This window comes from Mchenga conophoros, linkage group LG5, assembly GCF_057382185.1.
Source record: "Mchenga conophoros isolate Kocher_MC1m ecotype Shallow Benthic linkage group LG5, M_conophoros_male_GT1.1, whole genome shotgun sequence".
NCBI lineage: Eukaryota > Metazoa > Chordata > Actinopteri > Cichliformes > Cichlidae > Mchenga > Mchenga conophoros.
In genome coordinates, this window is record NC_140530.1 from 17,375,887 (window position 1) to 17,400,312 (window position 24,426).

Here is a 24,426-nt window from a genome sequence, read left to right on the forward strand (position 1 = left end):
TATGAATCAATCAGGTAAATGGAAGAAAATAACATGCTGGCAATTAAGGTAGTTGACAATTTATCAAAAGATCCATGTAGGGTAGTTATTTTATGTCAAAACCACAAAGGTAATACTATTATCAATTAATGAAATGCACTGAATTTATATATTCTAGAATGGGCTGCCCGTTATTATCTTTTTTTTTTCTTTAGAATAGCCCCCTCAGGTTCATTGAGTGCAATAGACGGAGGATGATGAGCAACAATCAGTTTTGATGCGTCATTCCGGGCTAAATATTTGTAAATGTGATGTAGCTCAGACATGCATTGATTAAGTTTTGCATTTAGAGTGTTTAATATAGTTGCGAGGAGCTTGAGTGCTCACTGCTGGGCAGCTGAGGAACACTCCAGGAAAGGTAATGGTAATCGCAGGGTCGCTTCTGAAAACAAGATTTTTCTTTGCTTTAATGAGGCAAGTGAGATCTACTTTTTTTTTCTTCTTTCATCGTTATTTCATATCTAACAGGCTATAAATGAGCGAATCAGACTACAGTTGAGTGGCATGCGGTTATCTGCACCTCTCTGAAATGATTCCTTGTAAGGCCCCTCTTTTTCGTAGCCATAACAGGGGTAAAGGTCAGAGAGTGGGAAAGCCATATGAGGTAAAACCCACAGAGTCCTTCTCGGTGTGGGTTTACAATAAAATTAAATATTAAGCCAGTCAGAAAGACGGGATCTGTGCCGGCTTGCAAGCAGCAGATTCTTATCAATATGTCTGCCATACAGAGCCGTGTAACCTCACTTTGTTTATGTTTAAAGTGATATAACGGTGATATGCATTGTATCTGAGGTGTAATTAAAGTTTAATAAACAGGGAACAGAACAGACATTGTGCATATAGGAAATCCTCTTTATTTTGGAAACCAGAGAAAGCGGCAGGGGGAGTGGGGGGGAAGAAACCCAAAAGTGATATTTTAAAACCAGCCAGGGAACTCGCCTCCGTAGTCCCTACAAAAAACCCTGATGATTGTCTGATATTTTTTGCAATAATTCTGCATATTCTGTTAAAAAACTTTAAGGAAAAGATAATTAAAAAAGGTCATTGTGTTGGCTCTCTCTTTAACTTGTTGGACTTTGAACTGCTACCTTTAACACACGTCACAGCACGTTCTCAAATCAAGCATGAAGCGGTCACAGCTGTGGATCCAGTTTCCTGAACAGGAACTGAAGCAAATCCCCAATTCAGCTGGAATCTGTTTTTATTTTCTCACTTTAACCAGGACTAGATTTGTTTTCAACTGGGACCAAGAAAAAGGAAGGGACACTTTAGATAGACACTCATTTACTCCCATGTCCAGGAAACTGGTCAAATACATATAACAAAAAAAACTATTTGACACATGAAGTAAACATGGCAAACGCATCGTCCTGGTTGAACTCAAACTATATTTGCAACACAGACTTCTTTCAAGCTTCCAGGCGAACACACGCCTTGCATCACAAAAAGCATTCACATACTTTGTCAAGAGGGTAACGGATGTGCAATCAAATGTCACTCATTTAACTTTCAGATTCTACAAAAATAATAATAATATAATAAATCTTGATTTGTAGATGAGCTGTTAGCTTAGTGAGCTACACCTCCTACTCAGCTGCAGCTGGAGCCTTGCTGGCTGGACTAAACCACTGATGACAGTTCAAAATCCCTCTCATGTTATTACAGTGGTGGGTGTGCAAATGAACACAAAGGGAAAAAAATAAAATCACCAACAATGGACGTACTCAATGGACGTGATCAACTGTCAATGTTAAAAAGAAATGCTTTTATCAGATGCCTCATAGCATACAATTGCCATATCACTACACAATCTTCATGTCAGGTGTAAACAATAACAACGGTTTTCTTTCATTAAGCTTTGACAAAAGTTAAAGTGTTATTTCTGACCATGAAACATGTCAACAACAAACCAAACAACAAAATGCAACTAACTGGGATTTTTCTGACACCTTCTTGTTTTTACACAGTAATACCGTGGGGATTAAAAGGACATCAGTCGTTTAGAGTCTGATTAGAGGTTACGTGAACCTCGTCCGACACAACTATGAAAACCCGTCAGGAGTCGCTGAGATGACGGCGCACCCTGAAACAAGCAGACATAAGAGCAATCGCTTTGGACTAGAATCAGATCTGACGTGTCCTGAGCTGGGCGGCGGCTATAAGATGCTCTGTAACAGCACGACTGGCTCAAAAACTGCCACTGAACAAGTAGGTCCAGAATGAAAGACCAGGCAAAGTAATTACTTGCAATAGTGAGATATTGTCTAGTGTTACATCAGTTATAGCCAAAATAAGGTCCAACGGTGCTGAAGGAAAAAGAGACTTTGCAATGGACAAAAAGTAGAACCATTTTTACTTAGAATCAAGCAGCTGTTAAATGTTCGGTTGTGCGATTAGCTTAATAAAGTCAATTACAAATTTTTTATTTCCTCTTTGAGATGTTACTTTCACATTTTTAGAAAGTGGTCTAAACAGTGTGAACCATGGTGTGAATCTACGTGGCTGTGCTACATTTCCACACATCCTGCAGTATCTGCATATTGCAACGTTACCACTTCAGAAAGCTCAGGGTAAAAAACTTTTTAAGGGGTGAGGTGCATCTCTATAATTATCATGCTAAGATATTTTTGTCTTTTCTTTCTGTTTTTTTGTTTTACAAATCAGACACAGAACCACAGCTTGGCCTTTGATTTCAATGGAAAAGCAGATTAGCAGTTGTTTAGACCTGCTTATAAAACAACATGACTTCTCACTAAAGAAATACTTAAATGTGCTGCTTTGGTGAGTTAAAACCACTCCCCATTTTATAAATAATTAAGCTCAGATGTGTTAGGTTAGATTCCTTTCTGAAATATTGTGGGCGATGTGCAGCTTCAGTAGTAGAGCCACATGCCTCTAATATCAATAACACTAAAGACTGTGAAGCTGGCCAGATTAGTATCTTCATTTTTCGATCACAGTGATGCATGTACACACCGGCTTTAACCCTCCTAAAAAGCCGATTTCTTAAGCTAACTTTATATAAAACGTTAACAAAAGTGAGAGAACTGAAGTGTTAAAATGCAGGTGAAAACATCATGCAGTGAAGGATTTGGCAGGACGTGATTAAAAAAAGAAAAAGGTTTAATTACGGCATCCTGATAAGAACTTCAATGCCAAGGCTACAGTCGTCTTTAAGACCAAAATGACAAATACAACAAAAAAAAAAGTAAGGTGGATTAAGAGGTAAAGCACCATCACTGCAACCTCCTTCAGAACCTCCTTCAATACTTGTATTCAGTTGACAGACTCCTCTTCGTGATCCAGTCTCTCTCTGCTCTGGCTGATCTGACCCCCTTGAATCTTCTCCAGTTCAGATCTTGGCATGCCAACAGGCAGGCGAGAGACAAACATGGCCATTATATTTTGTATCCCTGTGTTGCTGTTTTCATACACTAATAAGTCGGCGAACTTCACCTCTGGAAGGGTTTGCGGACCTTCTTCCTCCTCCTGGGGGGTTTGCCACTTTCAGCCCACGTCTCGCTGGACTCGGGCCGGTGACCTCCCGACATGTAAAAACCTGTCTGACTTGGAGGAGGGGAGAAGGGAGGCGCTCCAGCACCAGGTGGGTGATGAGGCGAACCTGAGTGGAAGAAGCTTCCATTGGCAGCCATGTCATTAGGAGGTCCTCCCTTAAAGATTCGGTTGAAGAAGTCCTGCAAATCAGCTGGGTTGGTCGGACCTGCCGCTTGCTCCGACGGCGTCCTGAAAGATAAGATGGAAATTTAAGTTTGTCGAGGGAAATAATGTCGTTGCATGGAGAGGAACCTTTTTGACTATAATTGAAATGAATAGTACAGCTTTCTTTATTGTAAACGTTGTTATTTCCGCAATACACAAGGGGGAGCTCCTTCTATGTCATACACAGCCAGATGCATGTAAAATACACACCAACATAATGCAGATCGCAGACTAAGAAAGAAATAAAAAGAACTAATATCAAACATGTTTACATTAATCTAATTTGAGCAAAGTCAGACATTTTAAAGCTTATTTGTTTAAATTTCTTCTCTAGTGCCAAAACGTTTGCATTTTCCCCTCTCTGCACATTTAAAAGGAAAACTCTCAGTCTGCCGTTGGCAAAGGGCAGATGTTTAAAAACAAGCGGGATAAACCTGAGCCTTTGTGTGGTTTGTTTGTTCAGATCGCACTCAGGTGCAGACCAAAACAACCACAAAAAGACACTTTAGTGGTGTCAGTAGTTCCAAATGAACTCCAGATCAGCTCGTTTATGTTGTGAACATGATCCAAGCTCGAGTCGAACCAACGACCAGGTGTACATTGCAAGTTTGAGCTAAAAAAACTTCCCATAGCCATGCATGCTTTAAATTCTTGAGTGTGACAAGGTACTATTGACAAGAAAAGGTCTGCTTTACATCATAAATATTAGATACAGTATCCAAACGTTCACCCAGAGGGATGTACCTGTGTCGTGTGGCATTGCTGTTGTTCTTTGAACCAAAGGAGATGTGATACGGGACCCGGTGTGTATCAGGAGAAATTCCAATTCTCTGGCAACCTGCCCACTCTGAAAACAAGATAGTATCATAAAAGGTCACATGACTGAGAGTAAAATGATCAGCAAGAAAAACCCGTACCTTTTCAGTAGCCTGTCGAAATATCAACAAAGATTGTTGGTAAACACAAACTCTGAGATGCACTACTGGTTTGTTACTAACGAGCCGGACAGGTAAACAACAGCTGATGCTCACCTGTAATATCATACACCTTGCCATCCATACAGGCAAAGTATGTGATGCGTAGGCCCAGCATGCTCGATTCAGCCCACAGGTCCCCTTCCTCGGCGCTATGGCAACGATTGCATTCAGCACAGAACCGGGCCTCAGCGGGTTCACGATCCATCTCGAAGCGCCTTCATACACACACAGGAAACAAATAAAACACACCTGTGCTGAAAGCCTACAACACAAGATTAGCTACAGTTTTATAGCTGTATGATGTGATGGCGATGCTGGATGTGTAACACCATACTTGTGTTTGCCTTCACACTTGGTACACATCATAGTATTCATGGCTTCCTTCAGGTCATCCTGCAGTTTAGTGAGAAACTCATTCATGGACTTTGAGAGCTCAGTCGCTGCCATGCGCTTCCTGCATGAGAACGAGTAAGAGAAGTTGTTGATCGGAGATAATGAGTGAAATGTACAGTTATTTATCAAACTGTACTTGAGTGGGTTTTGTTGTTTTACCAATAAGAACTTACAGAAATAACTTAAGAAAAATCATTGCATTAAAATAATTGACAAGATGATTTAAAATACAATAAATAATTGTGATTAAAATATTTCTTTCTTTTGTAACTTTGTTGATTTTTTTTCCCCGTGCACTTACAACTCGTACTCTCGTCGTGTCTCCGGATTACTGACAATATCCCATGCAGCCCTGAGCACTTTGAACGCCTCTCCAGCTCGTGGGTGTTTATTCTTGTCTGGATGGACCTGAAAGAGAACGGACAGAGGAAAAGGTTGCATGAGTAAAGAATCAAAATTAGTCACTACAGCAGCCATGTAATAGTAAAAATTGAAGTATTTCTGATTCTCACACCTGGACAGCCAGCTGTCTGTAAGCCTTCTTCAGCTCAGTGTCAGTGGCATGCACCTCAACACCGAGAACTGTAAAGGGATCGAGCTCATCCTCTGGTACCTCAACCAGTGCTAGCAGTCTCTCCAACTCCTGGCCCGGTTGAGCTCTTCCTGCTCTGCCAGGTGACCCCGGTGCGGATGGCGGTACATGACCATCCCTCCTGAATAGGCTTCGGGCTTTCTCCAGCAAGGACATTATCCTTTTCCAAATGCGTGTCTCCTGAAAAGCCGTCCAATAGTGCTTTCCCCTATCCCCACCAATACGAAGGAAAACCCCCTTGGCCCACTGCAATCCCAGAATAGCCAAAGCACAGAAAAATGTGAAACAAGATAAGGCAACTGTCTTTATCCACTTTACTGACCTAACAGTTTTATCCACCACACAAGCTCCTTTGCACTTTGCCCACTTCAGAATCCGGATCGCATCTGCCTTCATTGCAGGAACATCAGTGATCTTCACAAGGAGCTGCTGCCCAAGGTTGTAAAGTTTTACAACTCCAGTCTCCACTCCAACTCCACAGTTGTGAGTTAAAGTGACAATAATCTCAATCATCATGTGGATGCAGGAGATGCACCAGAAGCTCAGGCACTCTGACAGCATCTCCTTAAACGCTAAGATGAGCTGGTTTCCTGTCCTCCGCCGGCCCCGGTTCTGCTGATAGTGGTGGTGGTTACGTCTGCGGGTCTGCTTGTGCCGACCGCCACTTGACATAACATTGCCTCTCTGAATCTGCTCTAAAACTGACCCACTGCTCCTCAGTTTGCACTTCCTTCCACTTCCTATGTTCCTCCAACCAGACTCCCCATTCATGTGCTGCTCCTTTGCGGCATCATCCTCTTCTTGGTTTATAACCTGTGAGTTCTCATTTTCTGTAGTCTTGTCATGCTCAAACTCTTCTGAAACCTCCTCAATATCATCTTTGGCCTCTGCTTCACCAGCCCCAACGTCTTGTAGAGTGGCTGGGTTTGGGGTTTCCTGAGATTTGAGATAGGCTATTTTGTCCTCCTGCTCGCACTCATCCTCAACCTCACACTGACTTGAACTGGTCACTGAGGCCGAAACACCATCAGGGAACTCCTCGTCAGTGTCCACAACATCCATCTCTTTCTTAGACGCTTCTCTTTCCATGTTCCTTACAGCAATTTGACTGAAGCGCTGTAAAATCTGACTTTCACTAAATCCAGAATTTGAGGCCACATTTTCCCCAGGCTCTCATAAAAAAGCGAGACTGGGGGTTCCCGTGGGTCAAGTTCAGGTGCACCGCATCAGCAGCCACTTGTACGTATCAAAAGGCTTTTGCACAACTCACATGATGCACTGGAGCTCCTGAAAAGCAACAGATATGAATCAATCTCCAGGTTTTGATATCACAACAAGTCTGTGTTACCCTACTTAATATAAGTGAATCCTTGTTCCTGTTATTTTTGGCTTTCTGATTTAATATATAGCCATAAACCATGTCTCTCTAGCTCACACTATCCCTAGAATCCCTAACATCCACTTTCCGTCCTCTGCACATCTCCACTTTGTCTCTCTAACTTTGTTTCCAAGTGATTTTTTTTAATGTGTTGGGTTAAATGCAGGAAAAATCCTTAGACGTTCCAGACAACTGAAAAGTAAGAGCATTACTTTAAGACAAATGCTTTGACACCAGAGCGCATGATAACTGCTAAACTATAAGTTTTAAAAGAAACAAAAGGGGGTAACTATAAATTAACGAGTTACGTAGTCAGTGAGCAATGTAGCTGCACGACTTCATCGGTACAACTGTATAAGTATCAAGTAGTTACAAATACCCTCTTTGAAGCTACTTTTACGCGTATTTACACAGATGTGAAAACACAGACTACATGCAGTTACCCTGCTTTGTTGTTTGCTAATCCAGTTAGCCAAACAAGAACGCAGTGTGTGTAAAACCCGACCTTTAATAAACAACCTTTTAACCTTTCACAGTAAATAAAAAAGTATAAAGAAGTCAGTCAGACCCTTAACATGTTAACTGTGTTCAAATCACCAGATGTTTTAAAAGGCGGACAATGTTAGCAGGCAGCCCTGGTGTTAGCATGAGGAAGCAGCCAAGCAGGATGACAGACAGGCGCTACGGGGGCTAAAATTAGCTTGCCTCTGGATAGTTAACCTGGCAACATTTCGACTAAATAAGGCCACAAACGAAGACAAAACAGGCGACTGTTTATGCTTTTAGCGAGCCAGCAGTGAACTATTAGCTACTAGCAGGACTAACTGAAATATAAACGCCTGTTTCCCCTTCCTGTGTGGTTGGTTTGGCTACTAACGCAAAGACGTGTTTAAAAACCGGGACGTCCAGTGCAACAAAGAAGGCAAATAATTCTGCGTTTTGTATTAAAACAAATGAAATGTCATATATACCTCTCGGATAACTGTATAACCTTGTTTGTTAACAGACATCCAAGTGTCGGTGTTGTTTTGTTTTTTTTAAGCCACTTCTTCTTCTTCTGCGGCTCCTTTTCCCACTTTATTTCTACTTCCTCTTCCGCCTCCAGCTCCCTCTTCGCGGTTTGCGCGCGGTTAAAACACAACAGCGGGACTCTGCTGCCATCTAATGTTTCGGGAAAAGCTGACCGTAAGCGGCTAACTTTAGAAATTCGGGCTAAGAAACCCAGCAACCCCACGCCGAGGTGTTTTTACGTGAGTTTTTAGTTCATAGTAGCCTGCTAATCAAATTCGGGGGGAAATGGATAACACATTTTCCTTAATACTAAGATTTGTTAGAAGCCCACGCTTAATGACCACGATGCTTCGGTCTGGCTTATTTTTTCAGACTCCATCTTTTGCTCACACTAAAAGGGTAATTGGGTTGTTATTTGTAACATATGAATAAATCCCTTATTTCTAAAGTGCGTGGTGTAGATGTACCTAAAGGCCACTTAAAACTGGAAATGGATAGGCACGCAATACATATCTTACAGGCCATCACTGTACAATAGAACAATCACATAAAATGTGGCAAAAAAAGGATTGGAGATGCTGGTGTTGGACTTTGAACTTCTTTGGAGATACTGTTAGTGAATTTAAAGCCACGGTTTGGTGACTTGGTCCTTTACTCTTTCAAACAAAACAAAACAAAATGCAATTCTAGCATTTAAAAACTGCTGGAGCTTCACCCACTCTACCACCTCCTACATAAAATGGGGGGAAATAACAGAACTGGTCTTCAGTAAAAATCCACATCTGTCACGTCAGTTTATTATCTATAGAGGTTTGCATAGTGTATAGCTGGCTGCTTGTTTTGGGAGTCTCTGACATAGTAAAACGGTGGGAACCCCCTAAAGCTTCTGCATAAAGGACTAATCTTGAAGACGCAGAGGGTTAATTTCAAGCCCCCACCACCACCACCCACATCTCCAATTTGAAAGCCGCCTCTCTACCGGGAGAGGAAGGCTCTTTTTCGGTCAGATGGCGTGCTGCAGTCCGCCCCCGTCATTCTCCAGCCCACACAGACAGCAAAAAGGCAGCCAGCAACCAATACGGTGCGCCGGAGGAGGATTTCTGCCAGTGATTTCAGACGAGGTAAGATACGCAAAGGGGATTTACTACGCCAATCTGCGCCGAGGAAGCTGTCGGCAATAGGTAAGACGGTAAGAAACGAATGGGATAATAACTGCGTCGTCTTCGGGTGCTCGCCTCTTAACATCTGGATAGTAAACAATTACCTCCAGTCGATGGCTTTATTTGAAATGGAGCCAAAAAACGAGTGTTTTCACTTTAGTGCAGTCTGAATGCGGTTCTGTCTGCGATCAGGAGATTTTAGTTTTATTTCTTTTGTCAGTATTGCTCTGGCAGATCCGACCCGTGACATCGGTGGCTGGAGCGACACCCTTGCTAAATCACGCCGGTTTCCTCTTTACACATCTGTAAACCTGACCTAAAGAAGGTAAGAAAAAAGCGATTTATGTGTATTCAAAGATTAAGTCATGAAACATATAATGAGTAGATAGGAGCTTATTCTGCCCCAAGGGATGCTTAAACTTGCTTTTAACTGTTTATCAGTTTTTATTATTTGACTATATTTGTATTTTGTATTCTGTATATACTAGGTGTGGTCCAGATGCCAAAGTCTTTATCTAAATAATTAACTTGTACAGGATTTCTCCATCTGCAGGTTCATGTCTTTCCTTTCTCCTGCCTAAACTTTCCAGTGCTGTGTGCCATGTCTCTGCCACGCACACTTGGTGAGTTGCAGCTGTATCGGGTCCTCCAGAGGGCCAACCTGCTGGCCTACTATGAAACCTTTATCCAGCAGGGTGGTGACGATGTCCAGCAGCTCTGCGAGGCAGCGGAGGAGGAGTTCCTGGAGATCATGGCACTAGTTGGCATGGCCACCAAGCCACTGCATGTGCGTAGGCTGCAAAAGGCCCTCCGAGACTGGGCGGCGAACCCTGCCCTTTTCAGCCAGCCTGTTGCTAATGTTCCTCTTGGGGGCATCCCGCTCTTTAAAGTTGATGGCACTGGCACAAGTGGATCAGCTGGCGGGCCCAGAAAGTCTGTGAGTAATGGGCAGCCAGGATCCCCCTGTGAGAGAGAGGATCGGATGTGTCTTACACCAATGCACAGCGGGAGTCCAAGAAGCCCCTGTTCCCAGGCCTCTCCACAGCCCCCAGACACACACTACAGGGAAAAACTTTCTCCTATGGATCCACACTGGCTCAGCCCAGAGCATGATGGGAACTGCACTTTGGGTTCTGCACCTGGAACAGAAGAGGAGCCATCCAGCCCACCTCTACTGTCAACATGTCCTCCCGGTCCTTCCACATCTCCCAGCCCCTCTGCATCTTTCACCCCGGCAGCTCCGTCTGCCTGGCCCGGAGGACAGCTGGATGGAGAGACAGCGAGGGCCGTGGTGGAGACTGTGGAGAGGCTCCTCACGACCCTGCCTAGGTCAGATCCTGCAGAGGTGAAGACTTTGCTGAGGATGAATAAGAAGATGGCAAAGACTGTGGGACACATCTTCAGAATGGGGTCCCAGGACGTGAACAAGGAAGAGGAGATCCGGAAATACAGTCTTATTTATGGGCGCTTTGACTCCAAGAGGAGGGAAGGCAAGCAACTCACACATCATGAGGTAAAAGCATCAAATCGAAGAAGATTTTAATGCATCGCAACACATTTTATACCTGATTAAAGCTGCACTTCATACCAGAGTGCAGCTTTAATCAGATGTCAATCAGTGTCCATCCCTTCTTCACTCAGTGTTTTTCCTTCTCAGCTGATCATCAATGAAGCTGCAGCCCAGTTCTGCATGCGTGACAATGCCCTTTTGCTGAGACGGGTGGAGCTCTTTTCTCTGGCTCGGCAGGTGGCGAGAAAATGTGCCTACACCTCCACACTAAAGCATGCAAGGTAAGAAGATGCCTGCAGAGAAGAGCAAAACACCTCACGCCTGCTGTGTTTTAATGGAGCTTGTGTACCAAGAAAGAAAAAGAACTGTTACAGAATCAGGAGTGTAGCTTGAAAGATCCATAAAGACCAGATCATTCACAGCAGTGAATACAATGGTTATTTCAGACAGGAGACAGGAGCATCATGTGAAAAAACTTGAATGAAATGATTTTATAGTTTGTGTTTAGCATGTTCAACAGGTGATTTATGTGAGTCATCAACCAACCAGTGGATTCATTTTCAGAGTGAACCTAGTTCACGTCTCAGTGGGAATCAAACTCCGACCTCTGTACTGTTAGTTAAATGAGCCAACTTTTGAGCCGTTGCAAGAGTACACAAATACTACTTGTGTTTGTTAACCTGCACAGAACATTTACATACGTTTCTCGTGCAGGGCAAACAGAATGAGTCAGTGTACACAAACCATAACTAAACAGGAGTAGTTTTGTAATTATATTTCAGTTTTTCAGCATCATAATTTATTATACTCGATTGCTGATGATTGAAAAATAGATACCAAGTTCACAGTCTGCTCATCTAACAATAGACACCTTTTACTTACACATAAAAATAATTTTTTTTTACTTATTCACAGTGAAAAAAATCCTTTGTCTTGATTTTGCAGTGATCATTTATTAGCTTTCTCTGTGGGTAGAACCCTCACCTCTGTGAGGGGTGAAACCATGTGCTTTTCACACTCATTTGCCGCCACTGTGTCCCCCCCACTGCAGGACGAACCCGGACGAGAGCAGCCTTTTGCCCCAGAAGAGAGCGAGGCTCGAGGTGAGTGTCGGGTGCACTGGCAGTCATCTGAAGTGGTTCATCAGCACCGAACTGACAGTGTTGCTTGTGTGATGTATCTTAGGGAGTCGTGCCCGAGAGTGTGTCATCACTCCTCGGAGTGGAGGGATCCGAGAGTTTGACTCAGAGGGCAGATGACGACAGCTTATCTGCAGAAAGCCTGGACAGTGTATCACATGGTAAAAAACAGAAGAATCAGACTGATGTTAGCAAAATAAATTGTAAAGTAATAAAACCTGTTTGTTTTGCGGGGTTTTTGCACTGATCTGTCAAAGTGTTTTTGTTTTTATAAAAACTCTTTAAAGGCAGCAATAAAACCCAGATCTGTCTGTTCTGGTAGACATGGGCTCCCAGTGCAACCAGTCTCCATCTCCCCGTCCTCACACTGAAACCTCCAACCCCGCCAGCTGGAGTCGCCACCTCATACAGCAAACGCTCATGGACGAAGGGCTGAGACTGGCTCGCATGGTGTCACATGACCGGGCGGGAAAGATCAGCCTAGGTTCAGACGGAGCTCACGCCACAGGTGACAATTCAAGTAATGACCTACAAGTATTATGTATTTGAAACTGCACAGAGAATAAAGGAAATTTTGTGATATTTGCCCAGTTTTGTACCAGTTAAAGAGGAGATTGACATTTTGAGTGACACATTTATTTACTTTCTTCCTTTTTTTTTTTAAATTAATCCACTCTCATGTGGCGAGCAGGAAGGTATGGGTGCCAGTTAGCACATTCACCAATTAATTTGTTTTTGTCCTGTTTGCTCATTTATATTCATCACAGAGAGGTGAGAGAGGCATCTACATGTTCCTCTAAGTATAAACCAAAACATTAAATTAAAAAATAAATAAAATGCCAAACTCCTGCTTGATCTTGTGAGTACACAGACAATAAAATAAAAAACAGAAGATGATGGTGGTGGTGGGGTTGAATTGAAAATGACAGACAGAGACTCCGTAACCTCTCCTAACAATGAATATTTTAAAGCTCTACAGTTTGAACTCTAGTGAGTCACAATCTCTCCGAGGTGCCTCCCACCATGCGCATCTGAACTTCAGCAGACTGTAAATTAGAGAGGATAGAAGTTAGAAGGGGAAACAGAAGGAGGTGGAGAGCGATATATAGAGAGGAAAAGAGTCGGAGGGGGGAAGCTGGTTGGGGGGGCTGCTACACTGTTATAGCACTTCTTTAATACCCTGTTAGTGAAGCGTTTTTTCTGATGCATCACAGTTTCTCGCAGAAAAAGAAAAGAAGGAGGGAAAAAAAGTGATCTGGGCAAGTTAGTCATTCTGGGCTGTGATAGCCAGCTGAAGAGATGAGGCGAGGAGAAGGAAGCCAGTAAAGACATGAGGGGGCGGGGAGGGGGGGAGGGGAGGGGGGGGGGGGATAGGAAGTACTCTGTGGGCGGCAGAATCGGACCCCCCCCCCCCCGACTCTCAGCAGCTGCTGACGTCAGAGTGTGTTAGGTGCGTGGGCTGAAGGGCGGGATGGATGGGGCGTGGGGGCGAAAGAGTGGGAGGTAATTGGAGGGGCGTTGCATTGACTCACCAAGCGACAGTGTACAAAAATAAAAACCTGTGGGCAGGGAAATGGCACAGTCTTTTTTATACATCTTCTCCCTCTACCAAAAGGACTGCGGAAACAAAAAAAAAATGACATATGTTTCATCTCTGGCACAGATCTCACTCACTTTGTCGTTTTTCTCTCTCTCTCCCTGTCGCTCGCTCACTCGTCCAAGTTTCCTTCTTGTGTTTCGCTCATTAATCAGAACTTTCTCTCACTTCCCCTCAACGTCACTGGCTCCTTTCTGCTTTCTTATCTTTTGCTGTCGTCTTATCTAGTCAGGATATGGGTTCACATACTCCATTACATGTATATAATTTATTTTTAAATCCTCACGATGATACAATGTTTTACTGATGGTGTGATTTTTTTTTCTCTCTCATATTAAAAATAATGCTGTTTATGTCTTATGCAGACATGCACACACACTCCGAGGAGCAAGTAAATGAAATAGATTTACGAGTGTGTTTACGTCGTCGGCTCGCTACAAAAACACGGTGATCATCGGCCTCTTCTGTTTTTATTTCTTCATGTCTTTTCTGTCTTGCTCACTTGATTTGCTGACTTCATCGCTGCTTTATTACCAGCCAAAAAATAATAATTCAGCTCAGTCTATCTCTGTCTGTGCAACTCTGGAGACATTTTGTTATTGAGCTGCTCGGTCATACAAACCGTGATGACTTCACTCCATGTGGGAGAACTTCTTGGTGAATTCCCCAAACGGCTTTTTAAACGCCCTTAATCACTAGTTGAATCTTGATTGCTGTGCAGTCCTAACTCATACTCATCCGTGTGACGTCTGCCTGTCTTTTGTTAAAGTGATGTGCTGTTGATTCTAACCGAGCCTCAACCTTTACGTCAATCAGGAAAATTCAGGCAATCTGAATAAATCTAATCCTCCAAAAACCAACTGTTTTGGATTGGAGTTGTTTTTAACGCTCTGTGCTTTTTATGTACTTGCTGATCAGCAAGGGCATTAAAACTGGGAAAACATCCCTGATCCGTCACGGTGTGAACCTGTAGGAGTATCATGTGGAGTCAAGAGCTGTGACTTAAGCAGCAGGTTTGTTTGGATCCAGTGGGTTTCCCCCATGAATCATGTGTTTTTCCCATGAATGCTCAGTTAGATTGGAATCTGTGGAGTATGGCTATCAGACCAGCGTGTTGGGTTCGGGGTGTCACACTTGGTCTGCATCACTGTTTAGTCAGTCGGTGCTTGTCAAAGTAGCATCTACATGAATGCTTAGACACAAAAGTTTTCCAGCAGATCACCAGATTGTATTGACGTGATCACTGGTATTCACTTCACCTGTCAGAGGTTATTTAATGTTGGGGCTGACTGGTGTACTTTCCTCTCTTCAAATTTGCATCTCTCCACAGACCATGACATTAAAGTGGAGAGGCAGAGCTCGATAGCAACGTGCAGGAGCAGTAGCCCTTGTGTCACCAAAGATGACTCCAACCACCGAGGGAAATGAAACCTTCAGGAGCTTATCAGGGAACTCAAACGTTGCCCTGCCACTGAGCTCCAATCAGAGACTTGTAAACAGGCCATGTTTACTTCACTGACATCTGATGGAGAGGAAGACTCTTACTGACTTCAAGCCAGTACAGGAAATGTGAGAAATTACCAGCAACTGATATTATAAATCTGCAGTGACTTCTGAATCCTGAGGTTGTGAATGAAGTTGAAAATGTTTTTGATTTTATATTCAGTGAATACACAGGGAAGAGACTCCTTTTGTTGTTTTATTTTTTAACACATGGACAAAATGTCCCACAGATTTGAGCTGATATAAGAAAAAAAATGCTCAAAAAAAGAACTGAATTACTTTGTTGTGATCATTGCTGTGTGTTGGATGTGCCACCTGCTTGAGACAAAACGGGCTCACCACAGCAGGGGGCACTGCAACTTTGGAAACTAATCCTCCAGTTCCTCCGCACTGAGCGACTCGTTGTAGTTGTGTTTAGCAGAGGTACTTAATAACACTTGCAGCAAGTTAGAGCATAAAAGCAGTAGGATTAACCCCCCCTGAAGCTCCTCACTCTCAGGAAACAGACGGATGTTCTGGTGTTAAAGACAGAATATTTTTAAGAGAGACTTTGGGGGAACATGTTTTCATCCAGATTGCATGCAGGCAAACCCAGCTATGAGGACGAGATGCCTTTTGTCTTTTGCTGCATCAGCTTACATCCCATCAGATTTAAAAAACAAACAAAAAATAAAAACACACCTCGCTCACAACTTTCTCTTGCACACATGGTTGAAGTGATGATGGTGCAACATTTCGTCCTCTTTCGTTATGTGAAAGTGTACACAGAGCACTGTTTCTAAGCTGCGTGGCATGAAACAGGAGCAGTGTAGACTGTGAAATCAGCTTTCAGGGTTGGTTACAGCGTCTCGCTCGAGGTTCCTTCAGCGGGGGGAAGAATTCGGCTTTGAGCTCAGCTACTCCTCTCTGTCATCTGCAGTTTAATCTCGTGCACTAAAGGCACCATTGTATAGCCTTTGAAAAACCTACATTCAAAACTAAGTTGTAAGATTTATAATTTTTTTTATGGATTGGATTTTTTTTGTAGGTGTACTGGAAACACACTATGGCAGTTTGTCTTTGGGATGATATTTTTTGTAGTCATAGATTAACGAGGTGAACCGTATGTCAGTTCTTCTGTGATCTGAGGCACATACCTAATCTCACATTAGGAGAATTAAAACACAGGCAGGAATTTACGGAGAGAAATCTACTGGAGCTTGAGCATCTCGTACAAGCGAAATCAACCTCTGGGCCCCACACAGGGTGTTAAAATGTGTAACAGTCTTATGATTTTGTATTCTAATCTCAGAGTAGAGGGAGGCCGCTGTGCATCATTACACCTGCTCGTCTCTTCAGCATTAGTAACCTCCTCAGTTCATTGTTGCAAACAGATTATTTATTTTGTTAGATCTCAATAAATGTTATTTTACTGATTAAGGCTACAGTGTGTTGCATCGTTTTCCACAAAGACTCAGTTGTTTCTTGGCAGCTCTTGTTTGAGCAAGAGGCTGCGGGAGCTGCGTCACAAAGCCAGCAACACCTCTGCTGTCGTCTTGTTAGCTGCACTGACGCTCCGCATCAAGCCTCGATGCCGGCATGACTCACCTGTGCCAGTGATGTCAACACTGCTCCTCCACGCGGCTGTTTTTCACCAGAGACCACACAGACACAAGAATCAGACCACCTGGAGGGATCAGCTTCGCTATTTTCAATTATTTTGAGGTTCATTGCTGTAACAAAAATCAAAAGAATTTGCAGTTTTAATATGTTGAACTGAGCTTTACTGTGCAGGGACTCATTCAGTTGGTTATCCAGACTGAAATATACTCACCTGTCAGTTTATTAGGTGCACCTTGCTAATAGACATGAGAGCATCGCACAGTTACTGCAAACCCCCCACCCATGAATAGAAGCTCCTGCTCCACCACATCCCAAAGGTGCTCTACCAGATTGACATCTGGTCACAGTGGAGGTCATTTGAGTACAGGGAACTCATTGCCATTCTCAAGAAACTATTTTGAGATGATCCGAGCCTTGTGACATGGCATGTTTCTCTTTATGAAGCAGAAATCAGACAATGGGTGCACTGTGGTCATAAAGGTGTGGAAATGGTTAGCAACAGTACTCAGGTAGACTTATTAAATTAATCTGAATGCTGCAGCGGAATTGGAGACCTGGCCACATTTTTCCCATCTTCTTTTGGTGTCTTTGTATGAATTGTAGCTTCAGTTTCCTGTTCTTAGCTAGCAGGAAGAGCACCTGCTCCTGTGTGCTGCTGCTTTACTCTATGAAGGTTTGATGTGTTGCACATTCAGAGATGCTCTTCTGCATACTTTGGTTTGCAGTAAGTGGTTGTTTGAGTTACTGTTGTCTTCCTGACAGCTCAAAGCAGTTTTTCTATTCTTCTCTGACATCCACAAGGCATTTCAACCAGAGAAATGCTGCTCAATGGATATTTTCTCTTTTGCAAACGATTTTCTGTTGACCCTAGGTCATGGTTATGGAGGGAAATCCCAGCAGATCAGCACAGGCCAACCTATCTGGGACTAAAAACCATTCCTCATTTAAAGTTTAGACCATGTCTACATTCATAAATGCTGCTGTATGATTGGATGATTATATATTTCTATTAACCAGCTGTTTATCAGATGTACCTAATGAAGTGGCCAGTGAATCCATGTCTACACAGTAATGAAATTGACCTCAAGACATCCATGTTCCTCATAGGATGAATTGCCTCCATCTGATCAAATGATCTGTTTATCCAGCACTTATGTTCATGACATTCCCATCAGCCACAGCTGCTCTGTGGTTTACTGCTAAATAGCAAATATTATCATGGTAACACACTCAGAGGATGAACATGGCTTGGATTACACTGAGCATGCTAGAGTGCTGACATTCAAAGCACAGCTACAGTCTTGTTATTGAATTACAATCCCTCTACCATTTGGACCACTTCTAAAGTAGTAAATAGTGATTTTTTATGTTAAAAAAATGCTTTTAGCTTTTTAAAAGATAGCAATTACATCCAAGTTAGTGTGTGATTATGAGAGACAGTCAATGTGGCAACAGATGAAGGGAGCTGCATCATCAATCAGCTGTCAGCACCATTAATTAGGGAGTTAAATCTTTAGGCTATTCTTAGATCTGTCTTTTTTCCTCTGTTACTCGGCTTAGCAACAGACAGCTGATCCGATTAAAGGCATAAAATAATTGCAGATTGTCTGTTAAAAGTTAAAAGACTTCACATTATCAGCATTCACATTTTTTGCGACGTGATGATTAGTAGAATAGTTCTGATGAGCCATTTCTGCATATCATGTTTATTTGGCAACATCACAAAGTTCCAAATAAACATGTGGTTCCAAAGAATAACCAAGAAAACTTCATATCAATCATCAGTACCTTTTTTATTAATGGATATCATTTACACATCCAGGCTTAAAAAGATTGTTTAAAATAGTGGCATATTTTTAGGAATAAGAATTAAGAAAAAATAATACATTTCCATCCAGAACGGATGTATGTAAAATTAGCATCACATAACCAGCAGACAATAAACCATCAGCTGGTTAGTCACCCATCTAAACAGGTTTGCTTTAGATTAGAAGAGGATGACACCATGTGGAGAGTTACTTGCTTTTTTTCTAGCCGTTACTTGAGATCATGAACAACACAGGGTTTTATTTTCCATACGTGCCTTCATCAGCAATGCAAAAATTAAATAACCAACAAAAGTAGATAAACATGAATTTGTGAACCCATGATTTTATTATTTTATATATTTATTATTTTATTTATTGGTAAAGGTTAGCTTTTAGGACTGGGAGAAACCTTAATTGAAAATGGGCTATTCTATCTTTTTTCTGGGTCCTATTCCCCTGAACACTTAGATTTATTTAGAATAAAATCCAGTGGATTCTTTTATTTGGCAAAAGTTTGTGTTTTCTAGCTGCATTAAAACATCACAGAATACAAGAAGACCAGCTGCCTTAAATTGACTTTGACGCTACATAGCCTAAAGAAAAGACGCTACTGGTGTCTTGTCAGAAACACAGAGAGCTTAGGTGTAATGTACCCATGATTAATAGCGAGTGATAAAGTCTATGGACTTTACAGACTGCTTCTACTGAATGCTCTGAACAGATAAATAGAGATTATATAGAAGTTTTTGAGAAAATGTTGCCACGTTGCTTGATTTAAGACTTCGGTAAACACTTGCCTCACATTATGTTCGTTTCATGATTTATGGTCTCATTTAGAGTAAAACAGACAGTGAAGCGGGGTTTGTGTAAGTCGGTATCATTGGTGTGCACTGTCCTCAGTTTTTCAGTAAGACCCACCTGGGGGATCCCAGATGGTGACAGCCAAAATGCTCAATGAGGCTTCAACAGTCCACAGACTGAATGGGTGAGTGAGTGACGTCATGGTGGTTTTATTATAGTAGGTTCCAGGAAGAGGCTGATAAAAATCAAAACGCAAACCCGATATAAATTTGACTGATCTCCCCCTCAGGGTCAGTTCTTGGGCATCTTCAGACAGCTTCCATCACAGCTGCTTTTTAAAAAAGTCACTCTGTGGACCACCAACATCATGCGTACTGCAGTTTAACCAGGGCAAATTTGCTCATTTAAATCAGATGAAGTTATGTATTTAATATGCCCATTCCCAGAACTTTGTGATCATTTAAGCTCTAAAGTCTATTTCTGCCTTTCATTTTAGACGAAAGAGACCGAAAAGCTGTATCAGCATCTGCACAGTTCATTCAGAGACAAAAAGCTAAACTGCAGGTTTCAATCCTGGGATGAGACTGATTGGTTTATGCATGCACCATCAAAGACTATCATATTAACACATACTGTCAGTCATACGTCAAGAGGAAACTTCATTTAATCTAGGTGACGTGAGTGTTCAGATGTCGTAGGAACTCTCCTCTTGTAGTTGTGTGTCCAGGGAAAACTGCCTGGCAAAACTCACAAATATGAGACTGCAGAGCCACGTCCGACAACATCGCCCCACCAGATCCACCTTGGAAGTCATTAATCAGGGTGCAGCAGTCCATCACAGGCATCTAACAGAACCACAGAGAAGATGTATGTGAAGAGCGCAGTAAATCAGAGTCACAGTGTAAATATCTACAGTCGTGGCTCGTCTTTTACCCTGATTGTGCGTAGAGTTCTGTCTCCAGCAGGATGATTTTGCCTTGAATTTCTGGATTCATTGTAAGAGGCTCCATGGCACGCCAAGGAGTCCAGTGGTAGCAACAATGGGAATTTGTTCTCCGCCTTAACACTTTCCTTTCTTTGAGAGGGCACATCAACGCAGAGCTTGGTCATATCATCAGCAAGGAGATCGGGGAAGCTCTTTGTATTTCTTGAATGGTAATCAGCGCCACACTGTGCTGCAGGGATTTGTGTCACGGATGTTAATGTTTGAGGTTTCTCAAGGAGATATGTAGGGATTTCATGGGTAAACTGAACAGGAACGGACATCACATTACTTAATTCTCCATTAGGAATAGATGCACCTGCACAAAAATAGTTGTTTAAGGTTTGAAGCATTACGACTGAGAAGCTGTTTTAGAGCATTAGTGTTTTTTCATATGCAGACCTTGCTGTTTCTGCAGGGCTGTTGTGAGTTGCTGCAGCAGAGCTGCCTGTTTCAGACAAAGTGACCTCAGGCGAAGAAACTGCTGGTAGAGCTCATTGTAAGCTTCCTCCATCTCACCAGCTCCAGGAAGTGCATGTAGTGAATTGCACAGAAGGGTTAAGTCTGAGCTGTAATGGACATGTATACAAATCTTAAATAGGCTGTTGAGAAGAGATGCAAACTACAGAAATAAACATGTGAGTTTCACATCACAGTGCTTTGAGTAAAAGTACTCTAATCTAAGGCTGATGCAAAGCAGGAAAACCTGCTATGATAATAAAGTTGGGGTAGGCTGATCACCGTGATTTACAATGTTAGGATGATTGCTAATTAGCACTCAAGACAAAATAAAGCTGAAGCTAATGGGAATGACATGAATCATACATATATGAAGGATTGAAAACTTATGTGGAAAAAAAATGCAGCAGCTCTAATTCACTAGATAATTTTGCTCTGACCTGTCAACCTCTAAAGAAGTTATAACGTTTGATAAAAATGACACTCCAACAAAAAGAAGAAACGAGCATGCGACAGACGAGATTAGTCCGGTTACAGGTCAGGTGTCATCTGCTAACAAAAAGATGAGAGCTGAGGTCGAGGTCACTGACATTTGAACTCGTCCGAGATTTTTAGTAGACGATTTCAAAATCCTAGGTGACTTCCTTCTTGAGTTTTCACATTCACGAGATTTTCCGAAAACTTGACCTCTGACCTTGAGGTTGAGGTCACTGAGATTTGAACTCGTCCAAAATTTTTTGTAGATGCATCTACGGTATCAAGTTCAAATGTCGCCTTGTTCTCAAGTTATCATATTCAAAAACTTGGGTGTCCATGCCACCAATACCCTATCAGCCTTTTATGGCTGAGGGGTTAAAAAAAGGTCTGGGAGGAAACTCTATGCTATATATTTTTATGTTAATTTGCTGAACACTGAAGTAATGTCTTGACTTGTTTCACTTTTTTAAACCCAGCATGCAAAATACAGGAAAGAAAGAGACACAACAGTAAAGGTAACTTCTTAATTCTGATCTTTTCTGAACCTTGATATCTGGAAGTGTACAATGTGATATAATTCCTAATAGAGTTATACTGCATTTACAACTTATTATATTGGTTTGCTTACCCCTCTGCAGTCTCTCTTCTAGCAATTCAGGAGTTGTTATGTAAAGCTACATCCAGATTTTCCTCGGCAGTTTTCCATGTGATACAGGCCCCCTGTTTCATGTTCAAAGAATCAGACACTGTCTCACCATTTACATCAATCCTCAAAGCCCATTTACTAAGCACAGATGACGCAGCACCACAGGTATGATAAGAGTCTAATGTATATTATGCTCAGCAAGTCTAACAACATATAGATTGCCTGAGAACTGCTAAACATAAGGAAGTAACTGTTAAAAAAAAAAGGAGGAAGTGAAACCTCCTGGGTATATAAGGAACTTCAACATTTCAGTGTTACATGAGTGGCTGTAAAGTAGTTTTAAATAAAGACTGAGGAAAGAGGAAAGAGACAAGCTGCATTTTGTGCATAAAGAAGCACGAGAACAGCTTTGCTATCAGCTGATTGTTTGGCTGGCTCTGAAAAAGAAAAACCTGTCTGATCAATTCCTTCTTGAGCACTGAGAACATAACCGGCCTGGAGCAAAACTGAGAAAATAAAACAAAAGGGTTTTCTTTTTTACATTTTCCAATAGGTCCCTGAGAAGTCGGTTTTTCAGGTATGTTTATAAACAACTTCTGCACTGGATGAATTATAATTGTGTAACTTGATTATAGAAACTAAATACATGCAAGTCTAAATCTAATTCCGCTTTAACCCCCGATAATCGCAAATCACGTAACGATAGTTTATGAATTACATTTGAAATTGAACCTTACTTGCACATAAAGCGATCGGCCATTCCAGACAGGAAGTTCACACACAAATGTTGATGTCAGGAGAAGTAGGCAAGATCCGCATTTCTCTCTCTCTCTCTCTCTCTCTCTCTCTCTCTCTCTCTCTCTCTCTGCGCAATGACGTCACTGCACTCACCTGCGCAAATCGCCCGTGAACCTTCCACTACAACCTGACGCGTCCAACCAGGTTGCCTTCAAAATAAAAGACATGGAAACGCTCTGGACGGCTTTTATTTTGAAATACTCCTAAAGTTTGTGTTATCAAAAAAAAAACATTTACTGTACAAGTTTGCACAACACGAAACAATGAACCATCGGGGAAAATTTTAATTATTACTCGTCGACAGTTATGTAATAGCAAACTATCATTTTGACTTGATGTTGGTACTAGATTAAGTCCAGGGGGTCAACAAGGTCATTACACCATCTCCTCCTGGATATTGTTCATTCTTGTGCAAGCCGTTGTTGTAACTCACCTAACACAAATGTCAGTCTGAACAACAATAAAGCTACTTTCAGCTGCTTCCTTATTCACAAGAGGTCACCACAGCCGGTAGCTCTGCATATTTGATTTAGTTCATTTTTGATGCCCTTCCTGATACAACCCCAAAGGCATAGTTTTTTTTTCAGTCTGAATCACAATAATACAAAATTTAAAAAAAATTGTCCAGCTGATAAGAGCTGCATCATTACTGTTCAGGACCAGCATTACGCTGAGAGCTCTGTAATAGCTTTGTCATGTCTCTGTTTCTCCAGGTCTATTCTGAACGTGTGTGTTTGGCATTTGAGATGTTCAGCCATCTGTTGAATGTGGCTGATATCAATTTAAAAATAGATCCACATTAAGACAGCAGAGTCCTGGAAGCAGACTACCTTCCTTACTGCCCATCCAGTTATGAGGAGCGGCGAGAGCTTGCCCTTAGAGTCAGCTCCTGACAGCCGACTTTACGGTCAGCAGCTTGTGCTCTTAGAGAGGTGCCAACTAACTCAGACTTCAGACTTCTTATGTAACCCTGCGTGAGGGCCAAGGGACTCGCATCGCTATGAGAATCATGTCTTTGTCATGTCACTTCGGCTCCAGGAAGATTTTGTTGCCCTTTTTTAGCTTTTATTTTGCATTTGCCCAGCTTATCTAGTGTTTGCTGTGTGTCATCTAAGACCACTTTAGATGCCCTAACTTTCCCCACAAAAATCTTGATTTCATATTTCACTTTAAAAAGGAAATGCTTTTGGATACAGGCTGTTATTTTTCCCCATTTCCAGTCTGGGTGTAGTGTCTGAGATGGTTAAAAAGTGATGCATGGCTATCGATCACTGCACGACTAAAATGGTAAAAAGAGCTCGTCGTACTCACTGGAACACTAACCAGTCATGGAAATTTGTTGTTTGCATAAAAATAAATGATCCAGGAAAGAAAATTACTCCAGCAGCAGTTTTCAGGCCAAAATAAATAAATAAATAAAAAGATGACAGTGCTGGGCAGTGAGAAGCACACTGTGCAAATGTGAAGAATGTCCAGGCTCCACTTACACTATATGAAGGGCTATATGTTATTTATGTTTGGCAGCTTTTCGCGTTTCTGAGGACACATGAGATACTTCATCACTTCTGAAGCTATTAATATGAAAGCATTCAAAACAGTCCAATAAATCAATAATTTTAAAACAGACTAACAGTTAGGCACTGCTTTTCCATCAGACAGCCAAATGTTGATTGATGCAGTTGTTAAATGCTGGTCAGGTATACCCAACTGTCTGTGTGAGTGTGTGTGTTTTCAGGTTTGCACTGTGCTTGTTCTGACCTTGACACACACACACCACACCCTTTCATTTTCTACCACCTCCTCCTCCTTCACAACTACTTGATCTACAAGTTGG

The 24,426-nt window shown here is 42.0% G+C and overlaps 3 protein-coding genes across 11 annotated transcripts; 1 reads left to right on the forward strand and 2 right to left on the reverse strand.

Annotated features, from left to right (window-relative positions):
- Window positions 1–870: 870 nt before the first annotated feature.
- On the reverse strand, window positions 871–8,201 carry dnajc14 (DnaJ (Hsp40) homolog, subfamily C, member 14). 2 transcript variants are annotated; one of them, XM_085273702.1, is made up of 8 exons: window positions 8,071–8,201; window positions 5,644–7,008; window positions 5,431–5,537; window positions 5,071–5,190; window positions 4,791–4,951; window positions 4,504–4,606; window positions 3,496–3,783; window positions 871–3,397 (listed from the first exon to the last, which is right to left on the reverse strand). In XM_085273702.1, the coding sequence occupies exons 2-8, from the start codon at window positions 6,808–6,810 to the stop codon at window positions 3,316–3,318; spliced, it is 2,028 nt and encodes a 675-aa protein (XP_085129828.1). In that variant the 5' UTR covers window positions 6,811–7,008; window positions 8,071–8,201; the 3' UTR covers window positions 871–3,315. The 2 variants fall into 2 exon arrangements, with proteins under 2 accessions (XP_085129828.1, XP_085129829.1); XM_085273703.1 differs by having other exon boundaries at window positions 871–3,783.
- Window positions 7,280–16,434, forward strand: nab2 (NGFI-A binding protein 2 (EGR1 binding protein 2)). 8 transcript variants are annotated; one of them, XM_085273711.1, is made up of 8 exons: window positions 7,280–7,298; window positions 9,491–9,595; window positions 9,824–10,783; window positions 10,928–11,061; window positions 11,832–11,883; window positions 11,966–12,080; window positions 12,242–12,439; window positions 14,847–16,434. In XM_085273711.1, the coding sequence occupies exons 3-8, from the start codon at window positions 9,872–9,874 to the stop codon at window positions 14,942–14,944; spliced, it is 1,509 nt and encodes a 502-aa protein (XP_085129837.1). In that variant the 5' UTR covers window positions 7,280–7,298; window positions 9,491–9,595; window positions 9,824–9,871; the 3' UTR covers window positions 14,945–16,434. The 8 variants fall into 8 exon arrangements, with proteins under 8 accessions (XP_085129837.1, XP_085129834.1, XP_085129831.1 ...); XM_085273708.1 differs by lacking the exon at window positions 7,280–7,298 and adding an exon at window positions 8,171–9,291; XM_085273705.1 differs by lacking the exon at window positions 7,280–7,298 and adding an exon at window positions 8,171–9,231 and having other exon boundaries at window positions 9,807–10,783.
- A 1,972-nt stretch (window positions 16,435–18,406) lies between these two features.
- On the reverse strand, window positions 18,407–22,586 carry LOC146574232 (uncharacterized). The gene is made up of 5 exons (XM_085273714.1): window positions 22,532–22,586; window positions 21,777–21,868; window positions 20,615–20,781; window positions 20,164–20,531; window positions 18,407–20,075 (listed from the first exon to the last, which is right to left on the reverse strand). The coding sequence occupies exons 3-5, from the start codon at window positions 20,724–20,726 to the stop codon at window positions 19,899–19,901; spliced, it is 657 nt and encodes a 218-aa protein (XP_085129840.1). The 5' UTR covers window positions 20,727–20,781; window positions 21,777–21,868; window positions 22,532–22,586; the 3' UTR covers window positions 18,407–19,898.
- Window positions 22,587–24,426: the final 1,840 nt, after the last annotated feature.

What these genes read in the sequence shown, in the direction of transcription:
- LOC146574232 (XM_085273714.1), bottom strand. Translation starts at nt 20,726, where the DNA reads ATGGAGGAAGCTTACAATGAGCTCTACCAGCAGTTTCTTCGCCTGAGG. An exon ending in AGCCCTGCAGAAACAGCAAG is followed by an intron (nt 20,532 to 20,614) that starts GTCTGCATATGA and finishes ATTTTTGTGCAG; the next exon opens with GTGCATCTATTCCTAATGGA. An exon ending in GAACTCTACGCACAATCAGG is followed by an intron (nt 20,076 to 20,163) that starts GTAAAAGACGAG and finishes TGGTTCTGTTAG; the next exon opens with ATGCCTGTGATGGACTGCTG.
- dnajc14 (XM_085273702.1), bottom strand. Translation starts at nt 6,810, where the DNA reads ATGGAAAGAGAAGCGTCTAAGAAAGAGATGGATGTTGTGGACACTGAC. An exon ending in AAGTGTGAAGGCAAACACAA is followed by an intron (nt 4,952 to 5,070) that starts GTATGGTGTTAC and finishes GTGTGTATGAAG; the next exon opens with GCGCTTCGAGATGGATCGTG. An exon ending in AGCAATGCCACACGACACAG is followed by an intron (nt 3,784 to 4,503) that starts GTACATCCCTCT and finishes CTTATCTTTCAG; the next exon opens with GACGCCGTCGGAGCAAGCGG.
- nab2 (XM_085273711.1), top strand. Translation starts at nt 9,872, where the DNA reads ATGTCTCTGCCACGCACACTTGGTGAGTTGCAGCTGTATCGGGTCCTC. An exon ending in TCCACACTAAAGCATGCAAG is followed by an intron (nt 11,062 to 11,831) that starts GTAAGAAGATGC and finishes CCCCCACTGCAG; the next exon opens with GACGAACCCGGACGAGAGCA. An exon ending in AGAAGAGAGCGAGGCTCGAG is followed by an intron (nt 11,884 to 11,965) that starts GTGAGTGTCGGG and finishes GATGTATCTTAG; the next exon opens with GGAGTCGTGCCCGAGAGTGT.